The 21472-nt window shown below is 41.9% G+C and overlaps 1 protein-coding gene across 6 annotated transcripts in view; it reads left to right on the forward strand.

Moving 5' to 3' along the window:
* LOC147117045 (partitioning defective 3 homolog) overlaps positions 1-21472 on the forward strand; it is an 862692-nt gene that overhangs the window by 643672 nt on the left and 197548 nt on the right. For 4 of the 6 annotated variants that reach the window (XM_085987637.1, XM_085987633.1, XM_085987634.1 and 1 more), the window contains exons 16-18: positions 10158-10341; positions 16831-16979; positions 20056-20103. In XM_085987637.1, coding sequence (XP_085843763.1) covers positions 10158-10341; positions 16831-16979; positions 20056-20103 — 381 coding nt within the window. The remainder of the gene's footprint in view (positions 1-10157; positions 10342-16830; positions 16980-20055; positions 20104-21472) is intronic. The other 2 variants (XM_085987635.1, XM_085987636.1) reach the window with 2 other exon arrangements.

A 21472-nucleotide genomic window follows, 5' to 3' on the forward strand; every position in this document is an offset into this window, starting at 1 on the left:
TACCAACCTACCCCCACCACACAGTACTGCCCCCCCCGATTATCAAAATCCACGACAAGGCCTTGGACAACGTGGACCACTTTCCATACCTCAGGAGCCTACTGTCAACAAGGGCAGACGTCGACGACAAAGTCCAACACCGCCTTCAGTGTGCCAGTGCAGCCTTTGGTCGCCTGAAGAAGAGAGTGTTTGAAGACCAGGACCTCAAACCCGGCACTAAGCTCATGGTCTACAGAGCAGCAGTGATACCCTCAGAGACATGGACCATGTACAGCAGGCACCTCAAAGCACTGGAGAGGTACCACCAATGCTGCCCCCGCAAGATCCTGCAAATCCATTGGCAGGATAGGCGCACCAACGTCAGTGTTCTTGCTCAGGCCAACATCCCCAGCATCAAAGCTTTGACCATGCTCAATCAGCTCCGATGGACGGGTCACATTGTCCGCATGCCCAATACGAGACTCCCAAAACTAGCGCTCTACTCGGAGCTCCGGCACGGCAAGAGAGCCCAAGCTGAGCAGAGGAAACACTTTAAGGACACCCTCAAAGCCTCTTTAAAAAAGTGTAACATCCCCACTGACACCTGGGAATCCCTGGCCCAAGACCCAAAGTGGAGGAGAAGCATCCGGGAAGGCGCCGAACACCTTGAGTCTCTTCGCCGGGAGCAAGTGGAAGCCAAGCGCAGGCAGCACAAGGAGCGCACGTCAACCCAAGCACCCCACCCACCCGCCCCTTCAACCACCGTCTGCCCCACCTGTGACAGAGACTGTAGGTCCCGCATTGGACCCATCAGTCACCTGAGAACTCATTTTTAATGTGGAAGCAAGTCATCCTCGGTTCTGAGGGACTGCCTAAGAAGAGAAGAGAAGACCCTGTCTATATCCCCTTGAAGCCTCTTTGCATCCTCCTCACAACTTACATTCCCACCTAGCTTTGTATCATCAACAAACTTGGATATATTACATTTGGTCCCCTCATCCAAATCATTGATATAGATTGTGAATAGCTGAGGCCCAAGCACTGATCTTTGCGGTACCCCACTAGTTACAACCTGCCAACCTGAAAATGACCTGTTTATTCCTACTCTCTGTTTTCTGTCCATTAACCAATCCTCAATCCATCCTAGTATATTACCCCCAATACCATGAGTCCTAATTTTGTTTAATAACCTCTTGTGTGGCACCTTATTGAATGCCTTCTGAAACTCCAAGTACACCACATTCAATGGGGTTACATTTGCTACTTTCCAATCCACAGGAACTGTTCTAGAATCAATGGAATTTTGGAAAATGACAACCAGTACATCCACTATCTCCATAGCCACCTCTTTCAAAACCATAGGATGTAGGCCATCAGGTCCAGGGGATTTATCGGCTTTCAGTCCCATTAATTTCACCAGTACTATTTTTTTCCAATAATAATTTCTTTCAGTTCCTCATTCTCGCTAGACCCTTGGTTCTCCATTATTTCTGGGAGGTTTTTTTGCTGCTTCTTCTGTGAAGACAGACACAAAGTATTTGTTTAATTTCTCAACCATTTCCTTATTCCCCATTATAATTTCTCCTGTCTCAGCCTGTAAGGGACCCACATTTACTTTCGCTAATCTTTTCCTTTTTACATACCTATAGAAGCTTTTACAGTCTGTTTTTATGTCTCGCTAGTTTACTCTCGTATTCTATTTTCCCTTTCTTTATCAATTTCTTGGACCTCCTTTGCTGAATTCTAAAATTCTCCCAATCCACAGGCTTACTACTCTTTTTGGCAACATTATAAGCCGCTTCCTTTGATCTAATACTATCTTTAACTTCTCTTGTTAGCCACGGTTGGACCACTTTTCCTGTGGGTTTTTTGTACCTTAAAGGAATGTATATTTGTTGTAAATTATGTATTAATTCTTTAAATGCTAGCCATTGGTAATGGTACAGGTCTGGTTAGTGGTGAGGAGTTGGGGTCCAAATTTAAATGCAGAACCTCAAATGTAATAATCTCTGGATTGTTACCTGAGCCATGCGCCAATTGGCATAAGGATAAGCAGATTAGAAGGTTAAATGCGTGGCTCAAAGGGTGGTGTGGGAGGCTGGGGTTTTGCTTCATGGGACACTGGCACCAGTACAGGGGAAAGAGGGAGCTGTTCCATTGGAACAGGCTCCACTTAAACCGGGCTGGAACTCGTGTCCTGGTGAATCGAATAACTAGGGCTAACACAGAAGTGATGGACTGAATGCCAGCTTTTGTGCTGTAATTTCTGTGATTCTAACTCACTTCTTTCCTTCAGGGGATTGACTGGGTCGTTGCTGAGAGGTTGTTTCCCCTGGCTGGAGTGTCTAGAAGTAGGGGGCATAGTCTCAGGATAAGGGGTAGGCCATTTAAGACTGAGATGAGGAGGAATTTCTTCACAGAGGGTTGTGAATATTTGGAATTCTCTGCCCCAGAGGGATGCCAGTGCTGAGTCTTTGAGTATATTCAAGGCTGAGATAGATAGATTTTTGGACTCTAGGGGAATCGAAGGATATGGAGATCGGGCGGGAAAGTGGAGTTGAGGTCGATGATCAGCCATGATCTTATTGAATGGCGGAGCAGGCTCGAGGGGCCGTATGACCTACTCTTGCTCTTATTGCTTATGTTTTAGAAACTACCTCCCAAAACTGATTCTCAGTTAATTCCTCACATTTCAGAAATTGGTTAGTTTCAGCCCCAGTGATCACTCAACCTGATTGCCTCCTGAATATGCTTTCTGACACCTTTTCCTTTTCTTGTCACCTTCTCCCAGCTGTTCCCTTGCTTCCTATCCAGGTGCACCCATGTTATGCAACATTTGGCACAAAACTTTCTCTTCATCCTATGCGCTGTGTAATGCATCGAGATATTTCTCGAGTTCAACAATCTGCTGCTTGAGTGTAGTGCTTTGATGGTAATTAGTGTAAGTGTAGTCTTCATGATTCGCCCGTTTCATTATTCTATTCTCAGTTTGATGTTCAGTGAACTAAATGGAGTCATTGCTAGACTTCAGCTGGAGACAGTAGCCTCATTTTAGAAGCTTAATTGTTTTTTGGTGTTAAATATCCTTAAGTGTTCTTGAGATTGAATTGCTGAATGAATGATTCAACAGATGATATTGTACAGATTTGTCAGACTGCTATTTTTCATCTGCTGTGTATGGGAATCTTCATTGAGCATAACATCACATGCCAAATGGGTTATGTATCAGGATCCAGCTGTACTCAAATAGTATTTAAGAACATCTTTCTTTGAAATATTGCAGAAGCGATACGTGTCAGTAAGGTTGTGAGGGTGCAGGAAACAGAATAAAATTCTGCCTGTGAGCAATATTGTCTGGGAGTACATCTAAGGGAACTCAAAAATCCAAGCTCACTTGAAAGCTTGGAGTCTCTGTATTAAATGTGTAAAATTTACATTTCTGGATCAGAGACATTGACGGTCAGATGGCTTATTCAACCGTGGTGATGGTGGGGTGGGTGGGAGGGGGCATCACAGTGGAACATGATCTTGTACACATACTCACCTTTGAGTGGGAATCACTGAATAATGATCAGGAAAGGGACCTTGGTTCAGATGTTGCCCTCTAATTTAGCACAGATTAGGAACAGAATGCTTTTGAGAAATTCTAAACAAGAACCCAGTTCTTTGTGTTTGGGGAAAATCTAAGTCATTTTTAAACTTACGAATAAAGTGAGTTGGTGTTTATGGATACATAAACACATTTGTGGTCCCAGCATGCCTATGTGTGAAAGGATCCCATTGTTTGGCAATAGAAAATTATGGGTTGGTAAAAATGGAAGGGTGGGGAAGTTTATTGTCACTTGCTTATTTTTCAAGTTTATAGGATTCATACTTATTAAGTTTATCTCTGTCTTGTGACAGTAGTCATATGATATATTCAAAAATACTGCCCTTCAGATGTGAGAGGCAGATGCCTTAAGCAATCCCACATCAATAGCTTTAATGAACGTTTGCATCACCATGTTGGAAAGAAGTCCTTTGTCTAAAACCTGTAGGCTTTTCTTTTAAAAAGAAAAAAGTAAACAGCTAATATGTTCGTTTTTTGTGTAACAGTATGTAGTTGAGCTGATATTTCCAGCCATAGAGGGGAAAGAAGCGACTGCAACCGTATGGCTTTTCTAAGGTGTTTGCAATCATTTTCTCAATCGTTTAGCATGTAATAGTGACCAACAGTGGACCTGAATCCTGGTCACCGCAAGCTTTAATAAGAACATAAGAAATAGGAGCAGGAGTAGGCCAATCGGCCCCTCGAGCCTGCTCCGCCATTCAATAAGATCATGGCTGATCTGATCCTAACCGCCAATCTACTATCACAGAACCATCTCCTGAATCTAACAGAATTAGACACACGAAATAGGAGCAGGATCAGGCTACACGGCCCCTGGGCCCGCTCCGCTACCCACAGGGCCATGACCGATCCGAACCTAGACTCATGTCCAATTTCCTGCCCGCTCCCCGTAACCCTTTATTCCCTTTACTTCTAGGAAACTGTCTATTTCTGTTTTAAATTTATGTAATGATGTAGCTTCTACAGCTTTTTGGGGCAGCATATTCCATGGACCTACCACCCTCTGAGTGAAGTAGTTCCTCCTCATCTCAGTTTTGAAAGAGCAGCCCCTTATTCTAAGACTATGCCCCCTAGTTCTAGTTTCACCCATCATCGGGAACATCCTCCTCGCATCCACCCGATCCAACCCCTTCACAATCTTATATGTTTCAATAAGATCGCCTGTCATTCTTCTGAACTCCAATGAGTAGAGTCCCAATCTACTCAACCTCTCCTCATATGTCCATCCCCTCATCCCCGGGATTAACCGAGTGAACCTTCTTTGTACTGACTCGAGAGCAAGTATGTCTTTTCTTAAGTATGGACACCAAAACTGTATGCAGTTTCTGTGCTGGAACTGCTGGAGGTGTTTTAAATGCCATTGATCCTTGCTAGAATGGATTCACTTCCTCCGAGTGCCCAACTAATTTCCTTCTCCCCCTTCCCCGGAAGTGCATTTACTAAAAAGAAACCATACTATAATTTGTTTTTTTTTAGTAATATCGTCAAATAAGATATCACCATTTTCAGATGATCCAACCCTGAATGGGTCCTGGTGAAACATGGCTATATTTTGGCTAACTTTAATCTCGTGAAACAACAACAACTTGCAATTATATAGCGCCTTTAATGCAGTAAAAGCTCCCAAGCTACTTCACAGGAGTGATTATCAATCAAAATTTGACACCGAGCCACACATATAGATATTAGGACAGGTGACAGAGGTAGGTTTTAAGGAGCGTCTTAAAGGAGGAGAGAGTGAGATAGAGAGGAGATATGTGTAGGGTGTGAATTCCAGAGCTTAGGACCTAGGCAGCTGAAGGCACGGCCGCCAGTGGTGGAGCGAAGAAAATCAGGGTGCGCAAAAGGCTAGAATTGGAGGAGTGCAGAGATCTCAGAGGGGTGTAGGGCCTGGAGGAGGTTGTAAAGGTAGCGAGGGGCAAGGCCATGGTGACGATTATTTAGGTGTGTGGGAAGAAACATGTTGTATTCTATTGCAAAAACAGAATACTGCGGGTGCTGGAAATCTGAAATAAAAACAGAAAATGCTGTAAATACTCAGCAGGTCAGGCAACATCTGTGGAGAGCGAAACAAAGTTAACGTTTCAGTTCTGATAAAAGGTCATCGACCTGAAACGTTAACTGTGTTTCTCTCTCCACAGATGCTGCCTGACCTGCTGAGTATTTCCAGCATTTTCTGTTTTTATGTTGTATTCTGTAATGTATTGTCTCACTGCTCTTTGGAAATCCTGCAATTAACAAACTTGCTGGAGATCTTTACACCTTTCTATGCTTATAGGGAAAAGCCTGGAGCTACCAAAATTGTATTCCAGCTGCAGGCTCTGTGGCTAAAGACACAGGTCTAGAAATTCACTGGTGCCCCTGGCACCCAGTCTCGCTAGGGCACCGGAAGTACCGCCCTGGAAGGAGTCGCGGCTGCTGCGGTATTGCAGGCCTTCCTCCCCTTCTTAAAGGGGAGGGGCCTTCTGCAGCGCGCTCGAAGAGTGCGAGTGCCGGCAAAAGAGCCCAGCACCGAGGAGAGGTGCCAGGCTCTTGGGACACAGCCGGCACAACGTGGGGGGTGGGGGTGGGGGGCTCAGGAGGCCTGGGACGGCGGCGCAGAGAGGTGCTGGCAGGCGGCCAGCAAAAAAAATGGCTGCCCCGCGCATCTACCGCCGCAGGTAGGCCCCCCTGAACCAGTCACAAATTGCGACCGGCGTTAAAGCAGGGGGCGCTACCAAATTTCGCGATCGGGGCGCTGCGCACACCGATGACGTCATCGGTAGCGGCGCAGCGCTAACGGCTAGCGCCGCCATTAGCGTCCCGCTAAATTTAGCGGGAGGCATGGCCAGTGGCGTAAAACCCACTAAGTGCCCTCTTTGGGCGCTAACGGGTGGCGCAGCCCACTGAATTTCTAGGCCACAGTCTGTTGTTCAAAAAAAACTTTAACAATAGTTGAAAAATGACACTGCTCTGTAACAGTAATAATGAAGTCATAATCTGTTTGTGCTTGGTGACTACACAGAAACTCTTAAATTAAGCTGCAGAAATGTTTGTACGGTTAGTAATAAACAAACATGACTGAACAAAATCCAACCGATTCGGCGAGAACAAAAATCTGAGACTTGTGACCTTTCTAACTTTGATAAATTTATTCAACAGCTAAATTGTTGCCCTGGTCACCATTTCCAAACTTAACTATTCATTTTTTCCCCCTCCATGTACTTCAGAATAACTACTTAAATTGTCACTAGAAGTTGGGAAAAATCTGAGAAACTCTGCACTTTTATACATGGTTTGGCATTTGCAAATGCCTGCATTCCCTTGGCACCAGGACAGTGTTGGCAAGCAAGTGATGCTTGTGGCATTTACTTCCCCCCCCCACCCCCCTTGCAGCTACCTGATGTGACTCCATAAAATAGCACTGCTCCCTTTTACTGTTAGAAAATAGATTCATGTGGAATACCATTGCAAGGCAGGATTATCCAAAGTCTTTCACTTTGAAATCGCTCATGGCCAGGAGCAAGTTTCCTCACATCGGGTGGAGGTGACCTATTTTTCTCAAGGAGTTAAATCCCACGATTCAAATGCCGCCTCCACTCACTGTCCCACTTAGACACACACACCACAGTTCTCGGATGACGCTAATGATTTTATGATGATAAAAATGAAAGCTACTTTTGAACACTACAGTTGAATTAACTGTGGAAAAAGTTAAAATTACTTATTTTAATGTGAGCATCTAAGGCAAATATTTGGGCATGTGTTCAGAAGAAAATTCAAATTCAAGTTGAAGCCTGCTTCAAGACATTTTTATATCGGGAATCCAGATTTTTTTTGTTTTTTTCGATGCCAAGCATCATTCTTGGCAGACAGCAGAAAGTAACCTGCTCCCATGCTGCTCCAGTTGTCTATGGAAATTAAAGTAGCAACTTTTGGGGAAACATTCATTTAACTTCGTTTATCGAGTTGGCAGTACTTACTGTCAGATTTGTTTTCCTGTTGTCTCCCCACCCCCCCCCCCCCCACACAAAAAGCTGCTTACATAGGTTTTTCTCCAATACATCAGAGACACTGCATCAAAACTGATGAGAAAGGTTGTCCCTTCATTTCAGCTCTTAGATGTGTTAGCTGAATGTAATCTGCAAGCTCTGTATAGTAAAACCAACTGATTGAGGTTGTAACAAGCCAGTAGGTTGTAATTTTGCCCGAGGGAGCTTCCAGGCATCGGGCCCAAAGGACATGCCATTGTAATGTTGCATGTGTAAGATACATCTACTCAGGTGGGGGCCTTTGTGCCATAGCAGCCACACGTCAGTCGACATCAGCCGTTTTTTACTCAGCCACTGCAAACTTGAGCATCTATTTTAAATTGCCTCAGTCTGTGGACCATTTAAAATGTGAAAGTTTACAACAAATGCTGGCAAATTACGCCTCTTTAATTCGCTCTCTCGCGCCCCCCCCCCCCCCCCACTGAAACGCTTCTCAAGACAGTTAAAATAGAAAAACAGTTAGGTTGCGAGCCCACAAGAAATAGGCCATTTACAAGCAGAAGGTCTATGAATAAAATCAAACGTTTTCAGAAACATGTGGATCAACTGCCTCCTTTTTTATTTTGATGTATTATGTATTAAGCAGGTACATTGGAGTTTTATTCAGAACACTACCTGCTTATTACAGGCAATCAATCTTAACATGGCAGGGGAGAACAGAGACTTAAACTCATCACTGGAAGAAATTTTCCATGGCACGATCCATTCCCCTGAGATGGTATGAATCTTGCACTTCAGTACTACGACAAAGACTGAGAAATACCCAAAGAGGAATCTCCTCTGTACCTAACGGGTTATAGGTGGCAGATGGTTGGTGAGGAAATGAAATGAGAATCATTTGGTGTTTCCAAGAGAGTAGTGCTACCAAAAGTTAACCTGGTCTATGTATGGATTTCAACTTCTCTCATTTTGACTAAAGTGATTTCTTTAACCATACATTTTTTGGGGGAGGGAAGAGAAAGGGTTTTTCTGCGTGCGTTAGTTATTTAAGCCATTAGTTGATTTGAAGTTACGCAATAAGTCAGGGATGAAAAAGTTCAATTTGATCGGTTGGAAGCTGACTCCTCTGGTATCATAGTTTTCCTATCATCGAATCCAACTGCATAATTTGGTCATGTCCAATTTTTTAACTAATCTGTATGATTTTAATGATCTAAGCACAAATAATTTAAGCTACAGTCAAGTAGGTGTCCATCGTTCATTTACATATTATAACCTTTACCCTAACCTGTTGGCCTGTTTGCTGAAGACTTCAACCGCCACTTTCTCATTCGGTGAAAGCCAACGAGGCCTTGAGAAGCATCGGGTCCTGGGCTTTTGTCCACTTGGCCCATTGAAACAAGAGCGTGCTTGATTCCTCTTCATGTTTCAACTGCAAAGTTTTAAAAGACAACTACACACAGTTTAATACTTTGTTTTTGTTCATTATATTGAAGTGTTTGACTTTTCTTTCAAACATCTGAAAGAAGCAATCCCGTTGAGATAAAATTGTGACCGCTAATAATTTGTAAAATAAACTACCATTTTAAAAAAATGTTTGTAAAAGGAAGGAATGTCAGGTCAATTTTAGAAAAGAATTGGCATAAGGTTCTGAGACTCCACATTCTACCTCCTGCAGTCTTGACTCATTTCTATGTAGTGGCACATTTTACCCGGAGCGACATGAAGCTTTCAATGCCATGCCTTCCAGTATGATGCTGGTGTGAGTGACCTTTTGAGCTGCGATATACTAACAGTGTAATAAAAATACTGCAGCTATTAAGTATACCAAAGAGAAGCTGAGGTCTGCAGGTGGAGTTTATTTTTTGTAAACCTTAGGCACATTAAGTATGTATGCTCCTTGTAAAAGAAAAGCACCTCTAACGTATATCCAATCAGTTATTTTCTTCTGTTTCCTCCTCTTCCTCTGTCTCTTTCCCCCCCCCCCCCCCCCCCCACTCCGCCACCCCAAAACAGTGATTCACCAGTTCCCAGCCAAGAAGACAGGTGTGCAAACAACTTGCTTCTGGGTCTCTGACTGTGCTGCTATTGAGCCAGCTGTTAAGAAGTATTTGACAGTGGTTTGGGTTGACTGCTTGTCTTCTCTACACCCCCTTCTTTTTAGTTTTCTTGTTGTTCTTTTCCCTCCCTGAGGAGAGGTACCCTGCTGCTGTTTCACAGCTCTCCCAGTAGCACAGCCAAGATCAAAAAGAGTGGTGCAGAATGAGCGCAGCCTTCCATTCATTAATACATTAATGTTTTCAAACTGAGCAAGATAATTATAAATTCATTCAGTGAAGGAAAACATGTTTCTCTCTTCATGTGAACAAATGGGATTCAGTACTAAAATTAGTAATATTCATTCTCATCCTTAACTTGGACGTGGGGTTTTATAACATCTGAAACATGTAAAATAGAATGAAGAGTGGATTGAAAGTGAAATATTTGTGCCTGTAAAGGTATTTTGTAATTTTAATTATAATGCTGCGTGAAGTGAGTGTCAATCATCGCACGATTTGTGTGTTATTATTGTACTAAACCCTAATTTCTGTAAACAGGTAACTACCATATGTCTCCGACAGTGAACATGACCCAAGACGACATAGTTATTATTGAGGATGACAGACCACCTGGCAATGTTCCTCGACTGTCCAACCAGTCATCTGTAGTTTATCATCAAGAAATGAATTCTGTAACTTCTGGTCTTTGGGTGAAAGAACCTGATAAAGATAAAACAGATGGGTAAGAGCGCACTTTCAATAGTGTTAGACCATTTTAATATATATATATATATATGTATAAAAAATGGTGTTTTCCTTCAAACTGTTGTTTCTGATGTTCTATGAAAAGGTTATGATAGAAAATAGGAATCATAAAAGCAGGTGGTATTTTTGTAATAACTCTCTGTGATACTTCTCTCTCTCACCCTGCCCGCACCCTCCCCCATTTCCTTTATTTTCCTCTAAACAGGTGTTGATGTGCTGATGTGCAGTTCCATGGTCATCAGCAGCTATTGCTCCTGAATGTTGGCAGGTTTTTTTTCCAACGTGGCAGTATCACAGCTGAATCCACCCTAACTCTGATCTCCACGTGCACTTTCCAGCAAAGGCCACTTGCTAGAGATCAGAAGGGCAAACTCCTAACTATGATTTTTTTTATTTGTTTCCCCTCCCCTTCAACTCCTCACTCTTGTTTGGGGATGCTGTGGGTAATTATTGCTACCAAGATTGGTTGAATCAGCACAGACCGCGGATCAAACCCGAGAATCTTGTTTTTCTGTGGGGCTTTCTACCACGTTACCTGGAGCCCTTCCATGATACTTTCATAAAATTAAAATGTGATTTGGTAGGCCTGAATTGAGAGATTTTATGCTACATGTTTTTCTTTCTAACTTTTTAATTATTTTAGATTTCAGTACACATTTTATGCACATAACAAATCAGCTTGAAAAGGTCACTGTGGACATTTGTAGACTCTTCAGCTTGTTTTATTAGACAGCATTGTACCTTAGTTCTACCGTAACCATGTCCATTAAGTTTCCCAAGCAATTATATAAGCAGTTGAGAGATATATATATCATGAAATGTCTGAAGCAGAGATAAGTTAATTTCCCTTTGGACATGTCCTTGAACATTATGTAAATCACCTAATATTATGATTTGTGTACATGATTTTATAAGCAATATTAATTTTTTTTTAAATTCTTAATACCTCTGACGTGCCTAATAAAGGCCTAGTAGGTTGTGCCAGCACAGCATACCGATGCACGGCAGCACACTGGACGGATGCCCTCCTCTGCTGACTTCCTGATTTGTTGCACTGTAACTTAGCAGGTGATCTGCATCAGAGTCGTCACATAGATGTTTTCAACTCATAATATCTGGCTTAAAACTGGTACCTGCCTTCAACCACAAGAGCAATGTGGACTGCTGGGACCTGCAATGGAGCAAGCAGGGGAATGCATTGTGAGGGAAATGGGTGAACATCAAGAATATCTAGAATGATGATTACTTGGAGTCTGAATAACACCATCAACTCTTGACACCATTTATTTTGTTTTGTCCACGATAATTTCATACGCCACACACACAAAAAAAAACTCACTCACCAAGCCCATTGGCTGTAAAGAATTTAAAGCTCTGGAGCTCAGATGAAGCTCCCTTAGTCAGTAATTTAAATGAAAAAAAGCCACATTTACTTTTTAAGGCTTTAACCAATTATGCTGTAATACCAGCAGTATTCTGTGGTGCTTCGAACTTGTGCATTTTTTGCAGAATGGTCACCTGATCTGACCAGGTTGTATTTGTACAACTGAGGCGGAGCATTGGTGTCTGACCCATTGCTATAATAGTCAAAATATTATGTACGTAATGCACAAATTGCATCTTCAATTAATGAGAGCTGGAAGATGGCAAGCTTCAGACGGGTTGGATTTATTTACATTTCTCAAGAACCTGCTGTGAAATAGGATTTTTTTTTATCTTCCTTTGAGTTAAAAAGCTTGATCTTCAGCTTAAGTGTGTCAGTTCCGACAGGTCTCATTATAGGCTGCGTGCTTGTGTCGTTGGCTTGGGGATGATTTTTGAAACACTTCAGCTCTGCTGCATTCACAGAGGCATGTCAGCTCGCTATAAAGAATAAATAAGTTTCACATCCTAAAATTTGCCAAAACATACGGTGCGGTTTGAGCAGAGCCTGAATTCCTCTAAATCCAAGTGTGATGCAAGCATTACTGACATTGTGCAAGTTCATGTATACCTTTGCAAAATTGTGGTGAGCATAAGGAATTTCTAGATGATTTCTTGGAATCTGAATAACACCATGAACTCTTAACACATTTTGTTTTGTTTCTTCCACTCTAGTTCATGGAATCATTACCTGATGAACCAGGCTTGTAATTTTTGTAAACTTTTGATTTTATTGTACAAGTGTTCAAGAACTGAATCAGTTGCTGGTCTTTTCTTCCCTCTCCCTTCTCTTGAAGGTACTGACTCTTGCAGCAGTCCTCTGGTGCCTCACTTAACTGTCTATTCTTCATGTATGAGCCTAGACAATGAGTGTCAGAAGACTACTTGATCATAGCGGACATCCTAATTGAGGCCGATGCTGTCTTCCTCTGACACCATACATGTAGACTTTACAGTGCATGTAACTGGATAGTGATCAGGAGCACAAATTGTGACAGATATTTTCCCCTTTCCTAGTCCAGGATATTGAGGACAATTGTAGTATCTCAATGCTGCCCTGACACAGGCTGGGCATTGAATTTGGAATTTTCTGGTGTGCGTGGGTCAGTATTACACTGATCTCTTTGTAGAACTGGACTTGAACATCTGTAGCTTTTTTTTGAATTGTTCATCAGAGAGTTCAAAGTGCAGGACAGTCCAAAGTCTGCTGAAATCCTAATGTTGTGCTAAGGATTCATAGGAAAACTACTGTTTTTAATTTCCTGCTATTAATGGAGGAGATGATGATGAAATGAAGGTAAGTGGTAGGATTTTGCCACCAAGTGTGGGGATAATCCTGTGAATTTGGATCAAGGGTTATGTAAACAAGAGTGACATCTGTTCTGAATTTAAAGAGGAGATAGAAGCCTTCAGAAGTTAACAGTAGGTCCTTGATCAGAATGATTTTGCAATTAAAGAGTAAGGCTGAAGATTAATTACATTTGAATATGTCAAGAGGAGGAAAGGGGTCATAATGCGGTTTCATTTTTTTTTTAAACGCTCTCTCCTAGTGTGTGATAGTACATTCATAGTGTTGAAATCTTTTTATCCAAAAAAAATTAAGCTGACCAATGTTCAAAAAAAACCCAACTAATTCACAGCTTAACTTAGTAATTATTTGGTGACCTTTATATTTAATCTTTTATCTTCCCAGCTAGTTTTTCATCAACTGCAGATGAGTATTCTCGGCAACAATTAGATTTCTGAATGGCAAACAGTTATGCAAACATTTCTACAATGATTTTTAAAAAACCAATGAAGACGTAAAAAAAAAGTCTTGGAGGACAAACTATAGGCCCCTCCATGACTGCAAGTAATGATGCTCAGTGACAAGTTGATAGAAGTAAGAGTCTGTGGCAGAGCATAATTGACAATATTTAACCTGGTAGTTCAGTGGCGACCTGGGTGCAACTAATCCCAACTTGTCAGCCTGTTGAATTTGAGTGATGTTTACTTTGTTACATATACTTTGGTACATATCTGAAATTCTGATTATTGCTGTGAGTTTCATAGAAATTAATCTTAAAACTATTTTCCTCACAGGAGATTTCTTTTCAGAAAACAAATGGTATAGAATTCATACTGGCCATAGCTTTTCTAAGCAAATAATTGAGCATGATTTCCTGCTAAACTTGTTATTTGCCCTGTACAGGGGATGGTATTGCTCATCAGTAATGTCAGCCACATTGGTATGACATCGAATCAATTCAAACTAAGTTAGAGCGCACATAATATAATTTAAAACAAAAGTATTGAGGAATGATTAAAACTTTGGGCTAGGGAGGAGGGGGAACAATCAACCAGGGTTCCTTTTCCTGATTACTATCCAGTAACTCCTGTTGGAAGTTGCATGCATGTGGATTGTTGGATCGGTGCTCATTTGTGATAATCTCCACGGTAAAATAGCCTGCCAGCACTCGCCATCTTAAGCACAGGAAGAATGGTCGCTTTGTCAAGTTACCAGGGTGATGCCAGCAAATTCAGTGCTTTCAGAAAACAAGAGGAACTTGGTGGAAGAAAAGCCAAGATCTGTTTTTGTAACACGTGTGACGGTTAGGAACCAGTTTATGACCATGTAAACCCATTGATTAGCTTATTGTGTTGTAATCATTCCTAGGTATCTATTGTTTACAGTAAATGCCTGGAATAAATCCTTGCACTTATGGATGTTTGCTCAACAGCAGGCCAACTACTGAACACTTAGGGCTGGATTTTATCAATGGAGACGTGCTGGAGGTTGGACTTCTGGTTTCCGGGTTTCAGTCCCGCCCCCAGCAACGTCTGACCAACCCACGCTATTTTCCCTTGATTGGCATTGTTAAGCCCACCCCTACCGGCCACTTAAGGGAATGCCAGTGACAGATGATGTCAGCGTATGACGCTTCATCTGTCAAATTTTTTGACAGATGAATTGTCAGCGTTTGACAGCTTTGAGAAGCTGTCATACACTGACAATCTCTGTTCTAAGGTGAGCCCTTGCACAGAAGGCTCACCAAGACCTCTCTCCTCAGCAGAAAGCAGATGGCTGCTGCATCTGAGAATGCAGCAGCCATTCTGTCATCTCTGCCGTTGAGATGAGGCACCTCCGGAAGGTTGAAGCCTGCAGAAAAAGCAAAGGTAAGGAAACTTTTTCCAACACTTTACACTCGCCTCTCATACTTACCAGTCAACACTTGCACCCATCACTCACCTCTACAGCTGACATTTCGACCCCTCACCCCCACAGACCCACTGCTTGCCTCGCTGACCCTGGCAAGGTGCGCAGCCGTTGGGAAGCCCACAATTGCAGGTGTAAAATGGGGGAAAGCCTCAAAACTGCCTGTTAACTACCTGTTAACAGGTAGTTAAATGGCTCTAATCTCCTTCCCGCCTCGAGGAGAAGGATCCCTGCGCGACTCGGGGACCCACCTCCAGGGAAGATGGCACGGGATGCGGGTTGGGAGCGGGGTCGGTACCCACTCCCAGTTTCTGCCATTTTCCCAGCAGTCCCGCCTCCCCAGGGCCAGTAAAATCCGGCCCTTAGAGTTTATTTGTTAGAGTGCCAGTGTTTGAGAATGGTTTCTGCGGTGGTGTTCGTAAAGTAATGGCTGCAAATCCAGTCTCATCCACTTAATATGCACTTAACAGGTTCATCCTGATCAAAAGCAAATTTCCCCTCTTTGTTTCTGTGCAAGTCGGTTATGTTAAGTGTGAAACAATAATAGTCATTTTCATTTTTATATTTTTCACCCTAGGCTTACAGTGTAATTTATAAAGGAAACACATTCTGCTGAAAGGCCCCCTAATTCTTAGGAATAAATGTAAAAAATGGGTATTTTGGTGCATTTATCTGTCACTTGTCCCTTAATATCATGTTTTATGCATTAGAATTGTAACTACTACATAGCCTGGAAGCAGATATTCTGTATCGAACTCTCCCTCCATATAATATGTGAAGTTCTCTTATTATTATTGTAATAAAGGGAATGGTGGCTGCAAGGAAGCAGTTTCTGTTTGTGTTGCTGGAATGGGAATTTTAAGGTATCATTTGAATGGGGAGAGTTTTATACAAATTTCAATCAATTGCTTATAAGGACATAAAGCCCACTCCTTCCACAGAGCATGTGCAATCAACCAAATCATGTCCTATCACACCCAATTAATCACTTGATGGAAAGTTCTGCATAAATACTTGCCGATCACCAAGGTAACTAAGCAGTTCTCCAGAATATCAGTCCAGTTCTGCTACTAAACCTTGGCGTGCTGCCTTTCTCAAATAGCCTTGCCAATGCAGCAAGCTTGTGTGTCCTACTAAGAAGTGTATTGTTGTGTCTTTCTTTTCTCCCGCTTCTATAGTGTATGTGTCTCCTCGTCTAATCCCTCCTTAATGTGTGCATCTCTTTCTATCTCTATCCCCGCCCCCCAGCATTGAAACCTATACAAGAATGGAGTTTGCGGATCCCTTGCATGGTGTATAAATGTAGCCATTTTTTCATGCAGTTGTTGAATGTTTGTTCTGTGGTGATTCAGTGTGAGTTTATACTTACTCGAGCAGAATTTCTCTTCACAAAAGGTCAGCATCACATAAAAACCGCATTGTATTTTGCAAGACAACTTCATTTAACATGCAGCGACAGGATATTCTGTGATTGACATTGCAAGTAATCACACACGAGTTCAAACGCAGCAAGCCACTTTTCCTGCCAAGAATGAAAATGACATTTTCAACGCTACTTTGTGCAGTTTAAGGACAGGAGTTTGTCTATTAAATCTGGTTCACTCGAAGTGTAAATTTTGATAAGCAGCAGTTCATACCTTGTGTCTTTCTTAGTCAACGTATTGAGCAAGCACGATATTAAAAAAAAAACACACGTTCTTTTGGAGCCTTTCCTCAATGAGACAGTGCCACTCAGGACAATGACCTCCCTACAGCTGCTGTCAAGAGTACAGAGTTAAGAGTTATCGTACTGATTCTTTGTTCATCGTCTTTTTCTTTATCAAGAATTGTGCTTTTCTGTTTCTCTAGTGTTTTAAGTCCAGATGTCGATCCTGCCGTTGCCTTCCAGCGAGAGGGATTCGGACGTCAGAGCATGTCTGAAAAACGTACCAAACAATTTGGAGATGCCAATCAGCTGGACTTTGTTAAAACCCGGAAATCTAAAAGCATGGATTTAGGTAGAACCCACAGTATTTTCTATCGATGTAGCTATGTTTTCTTTTTATAGCTGGAACCTCAGATCATCTCGGTGTCCTTGCTGCTATCCTTTTGATCAACAAATTTACAGACATCAGGGCTTTGCTGGCTTGTGCCCGTTAGTAAATGACATGGTTTCTTAATCATGAATGTTTCTATTATGTTTCTTAAAGCTAAAGGGATCAAGGGATATGGGGAGAAAGCAGGGACAGGGTACTGAATTTGGATGATCAGCCATGATCTCATTAAATGGCAGAGCAGGCTCGAGGGGCCGAATGGCCTACTCCTGCTCCTATCTTCTGTGTTTCTATGTTTTCTATGAATAAGAAAGTCACTATTAATTTGCCCATTTTGAACATTTTATTGCAGCCCACTAAGTAGGGTTCAAATAGATTTCCATTGTTGCTTTATTGTGCATAGGAATTCTCCTCTTGTTAACCTAGTCATGGGGTTTCATTATTAACAATGACTTAACACCTGGACACACATGCCAGTATGTTATTAGTTACACGTTATTGCAGCCCACTAAGTAGGGTTCAAATAGATTTCCTTTGTTGGTTCCTTATTTTGAGCAAGCACGTTATTGATGATGACGTAACACCTGATCACACATGTCAAATATCTCACATTGGGCACATATGGACAGCCCTGCCTTTAGCCCATTTCATGCCTTCTGTTAATTAAGCTAGAGAACTGTTTGGGTAACAGTAGCCAAGCTGTAGCATTATTACTTAATCTCCAAGCTGGAGGATCGATGTCCAGTAGTTTAACCTACTTAACTGCATACTATCTGGACCAGAGAACTTAGTTCAGTTCACCAGACAAATCCTAAATAAAAGAAATATTGATTTAATTCCACTCTCTTCTGCCCCCTCCCTCTCTTCTGAAAGCTCATTGCAAAAAGGCACCAGTTCTGCATATAGATGTTGGACGAGAAGGCAATCTTCTGTGTACTAGCCCCAACAGTCCAATAGCCTTCACCACTCGCTGTCCTGCCTCGTGCATGGTCATTTGGGCTGATTATACAGTATATGACTACCCATGTGGATCAACATGAGTTATTCCCTACAGGGGTAGAGGGGAAGTGCAGAAAAATGAAACATTTTTGGTAATAAGTTGGACTGACTGCAGAAGTAAAATTTTTACAAATTTGCAATTTCAAAGGGTACATTTTTCCTATTTTTTTGGAGGGGTGACATAACTGTAATGTATTTAACTCACTTCTAATCAGAAGCTGACTCCCAGGCATTCACCCATGCTGCCCTTGAGCCAGTGAGATTGGAGACATGTAAAAGGAGTGGCTTGTTGATGACTCATCATACCCACCCTTGAATGGATGCCTGATCTCTGCTTAGCACCTCCCCGCAACTGAGGTTAGGAACTGAGCAGAGTGGGGGTCTGAATCATATGCTGTACATTGGAGCCACTAATTGTAATAGTTACAAACAGAGTATCTGCATATTTTGAATCATGTGCTGCCAAACTGTGGGTAACTCCATTCAGTCAGCACTGAGAGGATCGCTGTTGGTTATCTTTCCGAGAGTGGATCCTGAATAGAATGTTGCACTTTAGAATAAACTTGATTCTGTCGACGTGCTGTACAGTTTAGCTCATTAAGACTTGTATTGTTTGTATGCCAAATAACTTGGGAAAGCTTGTAGAGTCAGATTTGATTATAGTAATTGCTCCGGCCTGTCGCACAAATGAACACTGATCATTGTAGTCCATCCCCCATGTTGACTGCTGCTCAACTCTGATGGGCATTTTAAGTGGCTGATTAATCAGTTGCTCACCCTCTCATCTTGTTATCAATACTTTTTATAACGATTGGTCTTGGCTCATTGAAGGTGCTGTTGTGCTGCGTCAGCAGGTCAAGCCCCACTTCAGAGTTTTGAGTTTGGCACTTCAGTGCAGCACAGAGAGTGCTGCATTGTCAAAGGTGTTGTCTTTTGGATGAGGCATTAAACAATTTGCCTGTTGAAATGAGTGTATAAGATCCCGTGGCACTATTCTCTCGGTGTCCTGGCCAACATTCATCACTCGACCAACATCACTAAAACAGATTATCTAGTCATTTATCTCATTGCTTTTTGTGGGACCTTGCTGTGTACAAACTGACTGCCGTGCTTGCCTACATTACAACCGTGACTACACGTCAAAAGTACTTAATTGGCTGTAAAGCATTTTGGGATGTCCTGAGGACGTGAAAGACGCTACATAAATGTGTGTTTTTTCTTCGACTGTTAGTTGATAGCCCTGCTTTTACTCCCAAACTAGCACCCGAGTGGAATTCAATCACCTGAACAGTATTCTGCTCAGAGTGCTGGTTCGGGACTCAATAAATGTTCCAAAACAAGCAAGGATATTAAAATCAGTGCAGATAATGATGAGAAGGTGAGCAGCTGATTAATAAGTTGATTCAAGTGCCTATCAGCACTGAGGAATCAGGTAAGGCATCATTGGAGTCCAGAACGGGCTGATCACAGTGACACAATTGCAAAGCATAAACTGATCACAGTGAGATTATGTTAATCAGAATGTATTCTAAGAAGATGCAATGCTCTCACCTGCCTCCTATTTTTTTTAAATGGAATTCATGGGCTTTCAAGAAATATGATTGGAGTCTTGTTGAGAGTTCTCATTTTCTTTGGTCCACGGGAAGCTGCAAATCATTTTCTAGATTTGTCTCTTCATTGAATTATTACAACCCTACTGAAATAGTGAAATGATAGACTGCTGATACATTACTGAATCAATGTCAAAACTACAGAGACCTGTGCGCTCTGTGTGTGGCTTTAGCTTGAAGTAATGCTGCTCTAACACAAAATAAAGTAATAATTTTCAAATTAAGCTTAAAACACCTCGCAAGTAATGCATGATAATGAACAAACTCTTGAAAGGTGACAATTATAATCTGTGTGCCTGCTTGTCAAGAGATATGATCTGCATGACCTGTAACAACTGAAATCTCTAACTTGGAATGTGGGGGTTTGGAATGAAGCACGTGGAATGAGGGATACTAACCTCGTTAATTTTTGACCTTTTACCTTTTGGCAGTAGCTGATGAGACTAATCTTGATTCCTTGGCTGAACAGATAACCGCAGGTAAGGATTGTCAATAACAACCCAGTTGCTGTAGCAGCCTAAGTGATGTAGCAGGAACGTTGTTACCATGACTACAGCAAACAGTCATTAAAATGCCTGAGTTGTGCATTGTGTATGTTTATCACCCTTGCTGCCTGCAGTATGAGTTAATTCACACATGCTGGTTTTCACTCATTTCAAATAAATCATAGCCAAGGGAAAAATACGATTTCTTAAGAAACTATGAGGCAGCTTATTGATCGTCAAAGTCAAGTGAATTTCTGTCCTGGTACTTTAATCTGGTGATCATTTCCGTCCAACAGAGAACAAAGTTACAATCCCAACTGATGATTGGCAATTGTAAATGGGTAGATGAAAATCATTAATGAGCATTATGTTCAAGCTATGAAACTATTATCAAAAATATATTGATTTGCCCATGCATGCCTGGAACAACTGGAAGATCACGGAGGCGAATTTCCTCAGGGCCCTAACGTTGGCAGAAGTTCGGCAGAGACTTCATTTACAGGTGTAAGCAGGATTTCTGCCAAAATTACAGCGACAGAGCGGGAGAAGCCCCGGAGAAATTCATCTCCGTGAATTAATTGAATAATTGGGGAAAAAAATTACGGTCTTGCTCAATGCCAGTATTATTTTAGGTGTTGCATTTATTTCTGAAACAACGTTGTAATTTGGTTCTCATTCATGTCATTCAAATGGAATACATAAAAAGCAGAAATATATCTGCAAGAAACCTGAAACCAAAAGAGAAAATGTTGGTAATAAGTGCAGGGGCAAAAATGGCAATGAAGAATAATGTTTTGGAAATGCCCAGACTCTCTAGAATTTACAGGCGCAAAGGAAGCGATTCAGCCCATCGGGCCTGGACTCTTCAAATGGCCTATAACCTTCTCAATGTTTCCTTTACATACCAATTCAATTCTCTCTAAAATGACATAGAATCTGCCTGAATAGCTATTGTGGTGAAGCATTCCGAGTTCTACCTACCCTCTGTTGGGTGGAGGGGGGTAATTCTGACTTCTCCCTTTGTTTTACCTGTGATCATTTTCAGTCTCTGCCTCCTTGTTGCCAATTGCCAATAAGTGGGAATAATCTTTCCCTATTCACTCTTTTGCAACCTTTCATAATTTAAAAAAAAACTCTTGTGCTCCCACCTTAAGTTTCTCCATTCCACTGTAACTTCTTTGAGGTTCTAGTACCCTTCCTGGAAGATTGCCCAGGACTGCATGCGCAAGTCTGACTGTGGGCGAGCCAATGTCTTGTATAAATTCAACATAATTTCCTTCCTTTTTATATTCAGAATCCCATTTTCCACTTTTGTGGTCTTTTTTTCCCTGAACCTCCCACCTTGCAATAGCTATGTATGTGC

This window comes from Somniosus microcephalus, chromosome 5 (assembly GCF_052327205.1).
Source record: "Somniosus microcephalus isolate GS21.2 chromosome 5, FLI_Smic_1.0, whole genome shotgun sequence".
Lineage (NCBI taxonomy): Eukaryota > Metazoa > Chordata > Chondrichthyes > Squaliformes > Somniosidae > Somniosus > Somniosus microcephalus.